At 43.1% G+C, this 15,808-nt stretch overlaps 1 protein-coding gene across 2 annotated transcripts in view; it reads right to left on the bottom strand.

The window, feature by feature from the left end:
- Positions 1-2,071: 2,071 nt before the first annotated feature.
- The window catches only part of GPR20 (G protein-coupled receptor 20), a 48,303-nt gene continuing 34,566 nt past the window's right edge, over positions 2,072-15,808 (bottom strand). For both annotated transcript variants that reach the window (XM_087962264.1, XM_026688535.2), the window contains one exon: positions 2,072-4,348. In XM_087962264.1, the coding sequence (XP_087818390.1) occupies positions 3,296-4,348 (1,053 nt within the window). In that variant the 3' untranslated portion in view covers positions 2,072-3,295. The remainder of the gene's footprint in view (positions 4,349-15,808) is intronic.

The raw sequence follows: 15,808 nt of genomic DNA on the forward strand, positions 1-15,808 counted from the left end.
TAAAAAGTGCTTCCGGTGAGCTTTTCCGGGTAGAAAGCTCACCGGAAGCACTTTTCATCAAAAGATGGCGGCGCTAGCCTCGTGAGCTTTTCCGGGTAGAAAGCCATTTCTACCCGAAAAGCTCACCGAGCGCTGCGCCGCCATCTTTTTGATGAAAAGTGCTTCCGGTGAGGTCACCGAAGCACTTTTTCATCAAAAAGATGGCGGCGCCCAGTTGATGCCGGTACCGGGGCGCGGCGCCCAGCTGATGCCGGTACCGGGCCGCGGCGTCAAAAAGGTTGGGGATCCCTGCCTTAAGGGATAAAAGCCAGCCTGAGGAGACTGCTATTCTTTGCAGGAAGCATTCTTGCACTTCAAGCCTTGTAGAAGTTCGGACTATCTTGGTTTGTGTTTGAAGACTTTTTGTTTGGAATATTTCTTGGCAACTTTATCTAGTGCTTTTGGCAGTCTTTCCCAACCTTGGCAAGGCTCATTCTTATCAGAGACAATCAGTTCTAATAGCCTTTTAACCGTGAATGAACGAGATTCGCAGAAAAGCATTAAAAGGTTTTGCTTTTATCTCTGTTTGGTGTTTGTTTACTTGGAACAAGGTTTGGGTCAGAACACATACAAACACACAGACACACAGACATACATGGATGCTACACCCCTTTTTATACATTATTTTGTTAGTAAGTGGCCCCCGGCTGGCTGCAATAAATTCAAATTTATATTATTTCTTGCTTCTCTATTATTTCCGGGAACATCTTTAATAACGATCATATTTTTAGACAAGAGTCATGGGTTTCAGTGCATGATCATAGATGCTGTTTTTATTCACTTCCTGGAAGGTCTCTGTCTTTCTCCCTCCCCCTCCCTCCCTCCCCCCCTCTCTCTGTATATTTGTGTTTTTAAGTGTGTGTTTGAGTTCCTGAATATTGCTTATTTTCTCTTTTCCTCTTGCAAGACTCCTGAGTTAACTTTAGAAGTTAAAAGGCCTCCCTCCTCTTTTGTTGGGGCCTGTCAGAGTCAGACATGGGGGAGATGGAGGGAAGGAATAGGGAATATTCCCAATTGATAACAATATAAGGAAACATCATCAGAGAAAGAGGCAGAGCCGGGGCCTTCCATCCTCCCCAGCTGGAGAAGCAGCTGTCTTCAGAGCCTGAGCTGAGTGAGGGGGAGGAACATCCCAGATGCACGTATGCACAGAGAGGAGAGGAGAGCAATGGAAAGCAGTAAGCTGGCTCTCGGGAGAAAAGCAGATGTAGATGATAGCCAGTCCTTCCCTGGCTGGGAAATAAATAGGAAGGATTTGGAAGTGGCTGGTTATCTCAGACAACCTTTTGTTTCTAGTATACAGCAAGCAATTCGGATTTCTTGGATAAACCCAGGTTTGTTGGGACCAATTATGTTTGCTTGTTTTTCCCTGTGAATAAAGGACTGCGACTGCCCTGTTATCAAATCTCTTTGTTCTTGGGAATAAATGGATCTCCGTACTCATAATATGTCTGGATTTTATTTTTTGATGGGCTCTTGCACCATCCCAGCTCATGGAACCCACCCAAATGCCCCCAGAAGTTGTGGTGCCCCATCACTGGAGGTTTTTAAGAAGAGACTGACAATCCTTTGTCTGAAATGGTATAGGATCTTCTGCTTAAGCAGGGGGTTGGACTAGATGATCTACAAAGTCCCATCCAACTATTCTATTCTATTCTATTCTATTCTATTCTATTCTATTCTATTCTATTCTGTTCTGTTCTGTTCTGTTCTGTTCTGTTCCTATTCTATTCTATTCTATTCTATTCTATTCTATTCTATTCTATTCTATTCTATTCCATTCCATTCCATTCCATTCCTATTCCTATTCCTATTCCTATTCCTATTCCTATTCCTATTCCTATTCCTATTCTATTCTATTCTATTCTATTCTATTCTATTCCTATTCCTATTCCTATTCCTATTCCTATTCTATTCTTGTAACAATAACTTCCAACCTGGATTTGAAAGAATAGCCCAGATTAAACTCCCTCTCATTATGTGAAATCAGAGCAGTAGCTGCAACTAAGGTCTGTAGAGTGAAGGAAAGTGAAAAAACAACAACCCAGATTTATTGAAAATTACCCTTTCTTTGTTGGCATTGTATTTTTTTAAGCATTGAAAGAGCCTGCTGGGATTTTACTTTCAACTCCATACAGCATTTAATTTCACTCGGCCATCCCGGGTGTCCTTTTTGCAGGAATCAAAAACATTCTTGAGAAACAAATTTCTCTCACAGCACAAAGTACAGTGTATACAACTGTAGATGTTTTTTTTAATTACTGTCATGGTTTTGGCATTCAGTGGGGTTAGGAGTCAAGTGTTTTCAAACAACCAACTCCATTTGACGGAGTGACGATGATCCTGAATTATTCTCATTTCAAAAGGTAAGCCTGGTTTTAAGTCTCTTTTTGTGCAAAGTGTAAGAACAGGCATGATAAAATCCATTTTCTCCCTGTCCTGATCCTGCAGATCGATTGAAGGTCACGTGAAGTATTAGTCCTGCTTTACAAAGCCTTAGTAAGGCCACACATGGAATATTGCATCTGCTTTTGGTCACCACATTATAAAAAATATATATGTTGAGACTCTGCAAAGAGTGCAGAGAAAAGCAACCAAGATGATTAGGGGACTGGAGACTAAACCATATCAAGAACGATTGCGGGAATCGGGTATGCCTAGTCTAGTGAAAACAAGGTTTCATAATAGCAAATGTTCCAATGTTTGAGGGGCTTCCCTAAAACTATTTTCCAAAGCACCAAAAGGCAAGAGAAGAAACAGTGGATGGAAACTAAACAAGGAGAGAAGCAACCTAGAACCAAGAAGAAATTTCGTAACGGTGGGAACTATCAACCAGTGGAATGGCTTGCCTTCAGAAGTTGTGGGCGCTCCATCACTGGAGGCTTTCAAGAAGAGACTGGGCAGCCATTTGTCTGAAATGGTACAGGGTCTCCTGCTTGAGCAGGGGGTTGGACTAGAAGACCTCCAAGGTCCCTTCCGACTCTGTTATTCTATGCTTTCTAGGCTAGCAAAATACAGCGCTGTGCACATTCCTTTCTCTGTAAATTCCTGAATTGGGGAAACTCTTAGCAGTTTGGAATGCCAAAATGCAATCCAAGTAATTTCCCAGATGACAAAACCAGCTGCCATAAATAAACTTGAGTGTGTCATTGGAGACCTTGAAAAATTCTGGAACCCAGCTACAATGTTTGGGGTGGGGGGAACATGTTTTAGCCAAAAGGAATAGCAGACATCCTCTTTGTCCTCGTAGGCCACTCTAGGAGTTTGTGGAGTTGTTGGGCAAAGACAGGCTCATGGGGTTCCCGATCGCATTGGCAAATGCCATGAGTGCATTCGATCCGGACCCTTTGTGGGCGCTGATGACCTCCCCGCTGGCTTGCTCCAGCTCTGACTTCCTGAAGATGTTTTTCATGGTGGACTGGAAGTTGTTGGTGACGAAGCAGTAGACAATGGGATCCATGCAACTGTTGAGGCTGCTTAAGGTGACCGTCACGTGGTAAACCACCAAGCTGAGGTCATAGGACATGGCCGGGTTGATGGCGATGGCCAACTGGCGCACGTGGAAGGGGGTGAAGCAGATCATGAAGATGATGAGGACAGTGATGAGGAGTTGAACGGCTCGCATCCGTCTCTCCCGGCTCTGGTGCATGAGGGTGGGCTTGGAAAGCGCACACATGATCCTGGTGGTGAAGAAGGTGAGGACGATCAAGGGGAAGAAGTACTCGCAGACCATTAGGGGCAAGATCTGCGCGATGCAGCAGTAGGAGAACTTCATGGCCAGGGTGAGGATGGAGAAGGTGAGGACAGTGGCAAAAGTCCAGATGAAAACACAGATACCTTTGGCATAGTTGGGGTTCCTCCACTTGCGTGAAGCTTCCACCTGGACAATAGCCAAATACCGGTCAATGCAGATGCAGGTCAGGAAGAGGATGCTACAGTACATGTTGACAAAATAGGTGAAAATGTGGACAAGGGCACAGGTGTAGCAGTCCTTGGCGCCGTAATGGACAATGATCCGGACAGGCAAAGAGAAGCCCACCAGCAGATCGGTGATGATAAGGTTGATGGTGTAGATGACCGAGGTGGTCTTCGCTTTGATGCGGAAGCAGAAGACGTAAAGTGCTACGGAGTTCAACACCACGCCCATGAGGAAGATGATGGTGTTGATCACTACCAGGGCAACCCACAAGGTATGAAACCTCTCCGATAGCTCTCCGTCCAGGTGGACAAACTTGTTAAACAGATCGCTGTTGTTGGAGGACACTGTTGAGTTGTTGGAAGGCTCCATGGTCAACGCCGCTAATGAGACCTATGAGACAAATAAGCAAAGATACAGGTTCACAAGAGATTTTTTTTTTTAAAAAAAAATATATGTCAGGGTTCCAAAAACTCGAGGCTGCAATTTTTCCAATGTACCCATGATTCACGACCGGCCTGGTCACTTCAGATTCCTGAAAACCCTCCACCTGACTCAAAGGCAATTCTGGTGGCCAAAGATGAAAGCAGATGTAGAGGACTATGTAGAAAGTTGTGCCACTCTCTACCCACCTCATGCAAACCCCCTCCCAGTTTCCCATAAGAAGCTTAGGCGCTAAATAGGGCAGCCCTGAAGATCCACAGAAAAAGATGGCCTTTGGGGCTGACATTTACACTGCTGTCAGAGTATATTCATGAACTGGAATAGAGCATGGTAACAAGGTCAGCCAATGAATAGGCATAGCAACTAAGTCACCCAATGAGGACTGTTTGGAAACTGAAACTAGAAATAGCCTAGGCTATTTCTATATTAAGCTCTGCAGCAGTGAAGCTATGTTAAGCTCTGAGTCTGTCTATTGAAATGAAACTGTTTATCTCCTCGACTGTGTAACTTGCTTGCTTGCCCGCTGAACTAAAGTAAACCTGATGTTTGTTTCTCAGCTCTTGAGTTGCTGTTCTGCTCTGAACCTGTAACATGTCTGCTTCTGTTTGAGTTTGCTCCATGATGGAGAAATCTACAACCGATATTGTAACATTTACTTTTATGTGTTTATAAAGAAGTTAAATGAAGCCTCAGCCATTAGTGTAATCTTGGTAAGATACCCTGAGATCATAGATAATGTTTTTTTGGCGAGGAAAAAAACCCAAGGAGGTTAGGACCCAAAGCTTCCAGTCTCTACCCTTATTTTGGCAAATATCCCAACTACTCCAGGATGAAAGATTCCGTTGCACCGTGCGCCGTGGTGGTGCCGTGGTTAGAATGCAGTATTGCAGACTGACTCTGCCCACTGCCAGCAGTTTGATCCTGACCGGCTCAAAGTTGACTCAGACTTCCATCCTTCTGAGGTGAGTAAAATGAGGGCCCAGATTGTTGGGGGCAACAAAATACTGACTGTGTAAACCACTTAGAGAGAGCTGTAAAGCACCATGAAGTGGTATATAAGTCTAAGTGCTATTGGATTCAAAAGTATTAGAAGACTGGAGCTGGTAGCAAGTTACTTGCCCCTGAAGTGCAAGTAGCTAATACTGGACAGCAAGTAGAAAAATATACCAAGACAAAGTCCAGAAATATTTCACAAGAAGAGTTCTCCACTCCTCTACTCGTTGTAGAATACCTTATGCCACCAGACTTGAAATTCTAGAACTAGAAAACCTTGAATTACGCCGTCTTCGGTCTGACTTAAGCATGGTATATAAAATCATACATTGCAATGTCCTACCTGTCAATGAATACTTCAGCTTCAACCATAACAACACAAGAGCACACAATAGATACAAACTCAAAGTAAACCGCACCAAACTTGATTGCAGGAAATACGACTTCAGCAATAGAGTGGTCAATGTCTGGAATACTCTACCTGACTCTGTAGTTTCTTCCCCAAACCCCAAAAACTTTAACCTTAGACTGTCTACTATTGACCTCACCCCTTTCCTAAGAGGCCTGTAGGGGGCGTGCATAAGCGCACCAACGTGCCTACCGTCCCTGTCCTATTGTTTCTCTTATTCTTTTATTTTTCTTATATGTACCCATTTCATGTATTCACAACTATGTATACATTTATACTTATTATCTTGTAAACAATTGGCAAATCAAATCAAATAAATAAATAAATAAATAAATAAATAAATAAATAAATAAATAAATAAACAAACAAACAAAGGGAGTTTCCCATCATCATTTAATTTCTAATTTCACCCTATAAATTGGAATTTCATAGAGGAGAATTATTTTTTAAAGGGCTAGGAGCGTTCGAGGAGCCAGGGGTGATTCCAGCCTCATCTCTCTCTGTTTATAGGCCAGGATAGTATTAAACGGTAGCCTTTCTGTTATCTAGGAGCCGTGTGGTGGTGCAGTGGTATAAATGCAGTATTGCAGGCTAATTCTGCCCACTGCCCAGAGTTCCATCCTGACCGGTTCAAGGTTGACTCATCCTTCCATCCTTCCAAGGTGGGTAAAATGAGGACCCAGATTGTTGGGGGGAAATAGGCTGACTCTATATACCGCTTAGAGAGGGCTGTAAAGCCCTGTGAAGCGGTATATAAGTCTAAACGCTATTATTATTGCTACTGCTATGCACAACCAAAGCATGGAATACAGATAGCACAATGGGGAACCTAGTTAAATGATGGCTTCCAAGAGATTTGTAGGAAGCCATCATTTAACTAGGTTCCCAGTTCTTCCAGTACAGGTAGTCCTCGACTTAACAACCATTCTTTTAGAATGAAGTTGCAACGGCACTGAAAAAAGTGACTTATGGCCGTTTTTCACACCCACAACTGTTGTAGCATTACAGGGTAATTCTGCCGACTGCCAGCAGTTTGATCCTGACCGGCGACTCAGCCATCCATCCACCCACAGTCGTGTGATCAAAATTCAGATGCTTGGCAACTGACTCATATTTACAACGGTCACAGTGTCCCAATGGCATGTCATCGCTTTTTGTGACCTTCTGACAAATAAAGTCAGAGCTGGAAGCCAGTTTCACTTAACAACCATGTTACCAACTTATCAGCTGCAATGATTCACTTAACAACGGTGGCAAGAAAGATCACAAAATGGGGCAGCATTCACTTAACAATTGTCTCGCTCTAGCAATGGGAATTTCAGGCTATTCAGTTGTGGTCCTAAGTTGAGGATGTCCTGTAAATCTTCTTCATTAACCAATCAATCATTTTTAAAGTTGCACTTGTCTATATTTTATAGTAAAAGAAGTGATCTTAACTCTTTTTAAAAACAAATCTCAAGTGATTTACAACACTTGTTAAAAAGTCGAAAAAAGATGCATATGGGCGCACTTTTAAAGAAAAATCATGCCAGAATTTTTGAACCTCTGATGGGCTGTCACAAATTGCCTAATATGGATTCGGGGCATTTTTGACTGCATCTCAAACGATTCATCTGTTAAAATACAGTGATGAAAATACAGATGATGCAACAGTGATTGATCTCATTCGAGACAATGATCAATCCGCATACAGATAGGAGGTTATACAACTTGCCTCGTGATGTAACCGGAACAATCTGGAACTGAACACACTCAAAACCGTAGAAATGGTGGTAGGCTTTAGGAGAAACCCTCCCATACTACCACCTCTTACAATACTAGACAACACAGTATCAACAGTAGAGACCTTCAAATTTCTAGGTTCTATCAAGACCTAAAATGGACACTTAACATCAAAAATGTCATCAAAAAAGCACAACAAAGAATGTTCTTTCTGCGCCAACTCAGAAAACTCCAACTGCCCAAGGAGCTGCTGATCCAGTTCTACGGATGAATTATTGAGTCTGTCATCTCCACCACTATAACTGTCTGGTTTGGCTCTGCAACGCAATAAGACAGACACAGACTTCAGAGGATAATTAGGACTGCAGAAAAAAAACAATTACTACCAACCTGCCTTCCATGGAGGACCTGTATACTGCACGAGACAAAAAGAGGGCTGTGAAATTATTTACAGACCCCTCACATCCCGGACATAAATTGTTTCAACTCCTTCCCTCAAAATGATGCTATAGAGCACTGTACACCAGAACAACTAGACACAAGGATAGTTTTTTTCCTGAACGCCATCACTCTGCTAAACAAATAATTCCCTCAACACTGTCCAACTATTTACAAAGTCTGCACTACTATTACTATGCATCTTCTCATCACTCCTTATCACCCATCCCCTCCCACTTGTGACTGTATGACTGTAACTTCATCACTTGTATCCTTACGATTTATATTGATTGTTTCTTAGTATGATTTGATTGCTTATTGTACCCTATGACTTAAGTGTTGTATCTGATGATTCTTGACTCTTGATGAATGTATTTTTTCTTTTATGTACACTGAGAGCATTTGCACCAAGACAAATTCCTTGTGTGTCCAATCACACTTGGCCAATGAAGAATTCTATTCTATTCTATTTTTCCTGCAGCTAACTTGTAGTAAAACCTGCTTTTCAAATGGTTGCAAAGGCTTTGCTAATCATTTTTGGCCGCCGGGGAGGAAAAAACCTGGGCTGAGTGAATGGGAAAGAAGGTGAGGAGGATAGCTGCTTTTATGCCTTGTGATTAACCTGGTTAATACATTAACCCACTTCCTAAGGCTCACGGACCACATTCAACACAAAGTCGACAACAGCTGGATTTGCATAACGCCCAAAGCTGAAAAACTTCCCATCCGAGGTTATAGGGATCAAATTTACCATGTCATGTAAATGCAATGTAGAAACACATCATCAGAGCAAAAGGGTGAAATTAAAATATTGTTTACTTTCAGTAATATAATTCCAACAAACATTTAACTCTGCAGTCTCAGCTGTCTACATCTTTTATGACTCGAAATGAATCATTTATTAGATATTTATTAGTCCTGCCTTGCTCTTAATAGCTGGATCTAATCCTCTGGTCTGTCCTGTTTTCATTTTCCAACAGCTCGGTGTTTAAATGTTCCTTGGGTAATTTGTCACATTATTTATACATGAAGGGTTAAACATTTTCTCTCCTTGCAGGAACCTCTTGGCTGGTTCTTGCTGAGCTGGGGCAGAGATTGGCCAAATATGGTATTTTGCTTTGGGGGGGAACGTGTGAAGCTGCAGTCTGGCCGGGAGGAACGGAAAGATCTGGCAGCATCAAGATTGAAGGGGGATATCTGTGCGTGGAACTATTTAGAGAGATGTGAGGAACACGGTGAAGAGGATTGTTCTAGAAACCTATTTCTCACCTCAGTTGTGTTCTCAACAACTTTTTCTGAGTCAGAACAATTAATCAGTGGAACAGCTTTCCTCCAGAAGTTATCAATGCTCTAGAAGTTTTTAAGAAGAGATTGGACAACCATTTGTCTGGACTAGAAGACCTCCAAGGTCCCTTCCAACTCAACTGTTCCCTTCCCTTCCCTTCTCTTCTGCATTCTCTTCTCTTCTCTTCTCTTCTCTTCTCTTCTCTTCTCTTCTCTTCTCTTCTCTTCTCTTCTCTTCTCTTCTCTTCTCTTCTCTTCCCTTCCCTTCCCTTCCCTTCCCTTCCCTTCTGCATTCTACTCTACTCTACTCTACTCTACTCTACTCTACTCTACTCTACTCTACTCTACTCTACCCTACCCTACCCTACCCGACCCTACCTTACCCTACCCTACCCTACTCTACTCTACTCTACTCTACTCTACTCTACTCTACTCTAAATATTCTCAACAAGACCTGATATCCAGGGATCCCAAGTGTCGTAATGATTTCACATCACTCTTGATTAATGATCCCAAATGATTTTATGCCACCCTGGATTTGGAGAATCAAGGGTTAATTCTCCTGGATTGACCAAGGTTATTTTTGTCAGATTTTTTCCCCCTATTTCCAACTGAACAATAAGTGAGGAATTCTTGAAAACAAACTAACAATACAATACTACACAATACAGGTAGTTCTCGACTTACAACTGCTCCTTTAGTGACTGTTCAAACTTACAACAGCACTGAAAAAAAGTGACTTACGGCAGTTTTTCACAGTTACGACCTTTGCAGCATCCCTGTGATCACAATTCAGAGGCTCGGCAACTGGCATGTATTTATGACTGTTGCAGTGTCCTGGGGTCACATGATCCCCTTTTGCGACCTTCTGATGAGCAAAGTCAACGAGGAAGCTGGATTCACTTATCAACTATGTTACAACTTAACAGCTGCAGTTTCTGGCCTCTGGAGGGCCTCCGGAGCCTGGGGGAGGTCATTTTCGCCCTCCCAAAACCTTGAGCAAAGCCTCTGGAGCCTGGGGAACAGAGGTGGAATTCAGCAGGTTCTGACCAGTTCTGGACAACCGGTAGCAGAAATTTTGAGTAGTTTGGAGAACCAGCAAATGCCACCTCTGACTGGAGATTTTACAGTATCATTGTCATGCCCTTGTTAGAGTCGGACTCTGAGGGAGAGCAGGAACAGCCAACAGGGAGTGGAGGTGTGGCTCCGGAGGTTGTGGAGAAAGCTGGGGAAGGGCAGAGGCTGGCTGGGCAGTCAGAGGAAGAACCAGGCCCATCCCCTCTTCATCCTAGGACACGCAGGGAGGAACGGAGAAGGAAACAACTTGGCTTACGAGAGAGGAAGTGGCCATGATCCCCCTCATTGGTTGCAGCGAGGAAGAATAGTACATAAGAGGCGGTTAAAACTCAGCATTGGCAGAAGCAAAGCGTGTGTTATTTTGGGCTGAAGTTATCTTGGTTGGCATCCTTCCAACAGACACTGTGCCTTGTTATCTCCTTGAATTTGGTAATTACTTATCCTGGTCCATTGTGGAAATTCCTTTAGTGTAGTTTTTTTTAGTTTTTTTTAATTTCACCTCTATCTGCTCATTAAGTTCAGACTGTACTGCTTTCTTTTGAAGACTATTTTTGAATACGTTTTATCTCCAACTGAGAATTATTGAACCGTGGGGCCAAGTTAGAGGCATTAAAGGACATTTATTTACGTTTTGGATTTTGTTACATTTGTGTTACACTCTGGGTCATCACAATCATTCCTCTGTCACGCCCACCAAGCCATGCCCACAGAACCGGTAGTAAAATATTTTGAATCCCACCACTGCTGGGGAAGGTGAAAAATGGGCCTACCAGAAGTTCTGGAAGGGTGGAAACGGGCTCGTTTCTGGCATCCAGAGGGCCCCCGGAGCTCAGGGGAGGCCATTTGCACCCTCCTGGTGGCTCGCAGAAAGCTTCTGGAACCTGGGGAAGGCGAAAACGCCCCCCCGCCATTATGCAGAAGGTTGATTAGGCCAGGGGTCACCAACCACTGGGCCCCGGACCGGTACCGGTCCGTGGATCATTTTGTACCGGGCTGCAAAGAAAATAAAAATAAAAAATAAAATAAAAATGGCAGCTTTCTCGCCGTGAATGCTGCTGGGATCAAGGATCAAGAACACAAAGGAAAGAAGGGGAGGGAGGAAGCAACTGAAGCCTGTCCTCTCTCCGGCTCAGTGGCTTTGGTTTCCTCCCTCCTCGTTTCTCTCTCAGTCGCTCTCTTGCTCCTCCACCAGCCCAGGAAGAGACTGCTTCAAAGAAGTTGGCAGGGTGGCTTTTCCTGTCGGCGCAGCTCCTCCGAAGCGCCCGTTCACCCCCACACAGCCGCCCGTGGTTCAATCCAGTGCTCCGTTCTGCCTGCCTGCCTGCCTGCCTGCCTTCATTTCTGGTTGTTTGGGAGCAGCTTCAGCTGAGAAAAAGAGGCGAATAGTTATTAAAGGAGGGAGACACCTGAGGGATGAGGCTGAGGAAGGCAGGGCCGAGAGGCGGGGCTTCTCAGCCGTCCTGCAGGGACTTGTCCTGAGCCACGGAGACAGCCGTGGGCCGCCGCCGCCCAGCGCCCAGATTTGAAGGCGCTCCTCAGCCAGGCGCAATTCCTGAATCTGCAGCTGAAACCTTCCGTTTTAAATGTCCCAATAGAAGAGAATATCTGTCGCTCAGGGTTGCAATGAGGAGGCCTTGGCGCTCCCTGAACTTGGTGGTTTGCTGGCGGACGTTTTATTACCCGACTAGGTAACAACATCAGATGTTACCTAGTCAGTTAATGAAACGTCTGCAAGCAAACCACCAAACTCGACTCCACTCCCCACCCGGTCCTTGAAAAAGTGTTTCTGCGTGAAACTGGTCCCTGGTACAAAAAGGTTGGGGACCACTGGATTAGGCCACGCCCACCATGGCCACACCCACCTAGCAACCGGGCAGAGAACCTGTTACTGAAATTTTGAAGCCCACCCTGGTTCTGATGACTCCCATTTTGTGCTCCAGTGGGTGGTGAGAATCAACATGTAAATATTGATCTGTGTGGGTGGGTTTTCTGTAAACTTCAATGTTACAGCTTCGGTCTTCCTTGATGTGCATTGCACAGTCTCACGGTCTCTTGGCTTGAAGTTTTCTCAGTTTGTTGGAAGAGCCGTGAACTTTTCCAGTAGCAACATAATAAAAGCACTTTGGCATGGCATTTCTGAGCAAGGTTAAAAGGGGACGTTGGATTCTGCAAACATTTACTGATTTGAAGTGGGCCACTGGAGAAATGAAAACAAAACTTCTGCTGTCTTTGGAGATCAGGAGGTCCTGCAGAAAACTATGGACATCATTTAATTATTTGGTAATTATTTGGTAATTATCGTCACAGCTTTCCCCCAGACGTTGTGGAGGTTTTAAAGAAAAGTTAGGATAACCACCTATCTGAAATGGTATAGGACAGTGGTGGCTAACCTTTCTGAGCTCCTGTGCCAAAAATTGTGCGCACGCTTGCACGCTTGCGCTCGGGTGCCAGTACCCAGAAGACAATGCACGCCCCCATGTTCCCTACGCATGCGTGAGCAATCCCCACCCACCTGCCACCCTCCAGCTGCCCCCTTACCTGCACTACACAGGTTTGAGGCCTTTTTCGGCTTCCCAGAGGCTTGAGGAAGGCTTCTGCAGGCTTATCAGGGCAAAAAGTAGACCCGTTTCATCATTTCCGCTATTTCCGGAAAAACAGGAAGTGACAAAATGGGCCTAGTTTTTGCCCTGAAAAGCCTGCAGAAGCCTTCCTCAAGCCTCTGGGAGGCCAAAAATGGCCTCAAACCCACCAAAAATCACTTGTGAAGTGCATGCATGTGCAGTGAGGTAAGTTTGCCTGCAGCTCACATGCCGGTACAAATGGTGCTATAGGTTCGCCATCATGGGTATAGGATCTCCTGCTTGAGTAGAGGGTTAGACTAGAAGACCTCCAAAATCCCTTGCAACTCTATTCTGATTGATGGATGGTTTTTTGTGATTCTTCAGTCAGAACACAGGTAGTCCTCAACTTACAACCACAATTGAGCCCAGCATGTCTGTTGCTAAGCAAGACCAATGTCAAGTGTGAATTTTGCTCCATTTTACAATCTTTCTTGTTGGCCAACATTTGCAACAGGTGAGGTTATAGAAAGGTGGCCTACTCTGACAAAAAAATCACTAAGGGACTGAGCACAAACCTTAACTTAAGACATTCATGTCTGGATCTTTTACAAACAAGTCTTTCCTACCTGAAGCAAATTTGAGAAATGGCAGCAGCAGTGGTAGGATGCTGCCAGTTCAACCGGTTCTAGCAATCCGGTAGTGCCGGTTAGCAGTTGGCCCCACCCACCCACCCCTGCCCTTTCGTGTCCTATATTTCCTTTGTTTGTATCTCAGTTGATTTACTCACCAACACTGAGGATAAGGTAAATTTTCATGCTTAAAATTGCCTGTTTTAGAATGCTCCATCTGCACCCACAGAACCGGTAGTAAAATATTTTGAATTCCACCTCTGGGCAGCAGGGATTTTAATATCCCTTTTTTCCATTATGACCCCCCCCCCTCCAAATTAAACCAAGTATCAGGGCTCTGACCATCCACTCCCATTTGAATCATGAGTCTCTAGCCACATTTCTCAGAGTTTTTTTTTTTTTTTAAAAAAAATCATTTATTAGTAATATGAACCAGGTATCTGATGACATTTCCAGCATTTATCCAATTTAGTCTTAAACATTCTCGCAAGTCTTGTTGGGGGTAGGTGCCACCTGTAAAACATCTTATACAAGTTTTCTTTATATTTAGTTGACATTGTCATTTTATAATTTTGAGACCACAATTTTTGCCATTTTTCCAAATCAATCCCCTATCCAAATTTTTTTCTCCAAGCAATCATCGTTTCTTTAACTTGCTCCTCCTCCAATTTAAATTCTAATAGATGTCCATAAAGTTTTTTAATTACCTTTTCATCAGTACCCATCAAAATTTTATCTAAGTCAGTCAAATTATCATAAATACCTTCTGCCTTGGAGTCTTTATCAAACCTAGATTGTATTTGCAAATCAGAAAACCAATTCATTTTTACACCTTGTTCTTGCAACATTTACATTGATTTAAGTTCACCCTTTTCATTCAATAACTCCCCATATCTAACTGTTTGTTCCTTTTTATATATTATTGGATAAGAAAAGCTTCAATAGTTGATATCCAGGTTGGAATTTTTAAGTAATATTGTCTTTTAATCTTCTCCCAACTCAAAAACAGTGCCTCACAAATATAATCTCTTCTAAAATACCCCTGTGTTTTAGTTCCCTTATACCAGAGAAAGGCATGCCATCCCAGCAGCAAGTCATGATCTTCTAAAGTCAATAATCTACTGTTCCTTAGTGTTATCCATTCCTTTACGCACATCAAACTTGTCACCTGGTAATACAGCTCCCAATTGGGCAAGGCAAACCCTCCTCTTATTCTTGCATCTTGTAACAGCTTTAATTTTATTCTTGCTTTTTTACCCTCCCAAATATATTTCAGCACAATTCTGTTTAAATCTTCAAAAAACTCTTTCCCTAATCGAATAGGAATTGTCTGGAATAAATATAAAACTCTGGGCAATATATTCATCTTAATTGTGGGTATTCTCCCAATCAATGATAGTTTCATTTTTCCCCATTTCATCAAGTCTAACACTGAGACACATCAGTGAAGAAACCCTCCCATTCTACCACCTCTTACAATACTAGACAACACAGTATCAACAGTAGAGACCTTCAAATTTCTAGGTTCTACTATATCACATGACTTAAAATGGACACCTAACATCAAAAACATCATCAAAAAAGCACAACAAAGAATGTTCTTTCTGCGCCAACTCAGAAAACTCAAACTGCCCAAGGAGCTGCTGATCCAGTTCTACAGAGGAATTATGGAGTCTGTCATCTGCACCTCTATTACTGTCTGGTTTGGCTCTGCAACCCAACAGGACAGACACAGACTTCAGAGGATAATTAGGACTGCAGAAAAAAAAACAATTACTACCAACCTGCCTTCAGTCGAGGACCTGTATACTGCACAAGTCAAAAAGAGGGCTGTGAAAATATTTACCAACCCCTCACATCCCGGACATAAACTGTTTCAACTCCTTCCCTCAAAACGACACTATAGAGCACTGCACACCAGAACAACTAGACACAAGGGCAGTTTTTCCCCAAACGCCATCATTCTGCTAAACAAATAATTCCCTCAACACTGTTCAACTATTTACAAAGTCTGCACTACTATTACTATTAATCTTCTAATCACTCCTTATCACACAACCCCTCCCACTTGTTACTATATGACTGTAATTTAGTCGCTTGTATCCTTAAGATTTATATTGGCTTTTTCCTAGTACGATTGATTGCTTATTGTACCCTATGACTATCATTAAGTGTCATACCTTATGATTCTTGACTCTTGACAAATGTATCCTTTCTTTTATGTACACTGAGAGCATTTGCACCAAGACAGATTCCTTGGGTGTCCAATCACCCTTGGCCAATAAAGAATTCTATT

The sequence above is a fragment of the Notechis scutatus genome, chromosome 3 (assembly GCF_049901735.1).
Source record: "Notechis scutatus isolate UNSWTSFEM ecotype Mainland chromosome 3, rNotScu1.2, whole genome shotgun sequence".
Lineage (NCBI taxonomy): Eukaryota > Metazoa > Chordata > Lepidosauria > Squamata > Elapidae > Notechis > Notechis scutatus.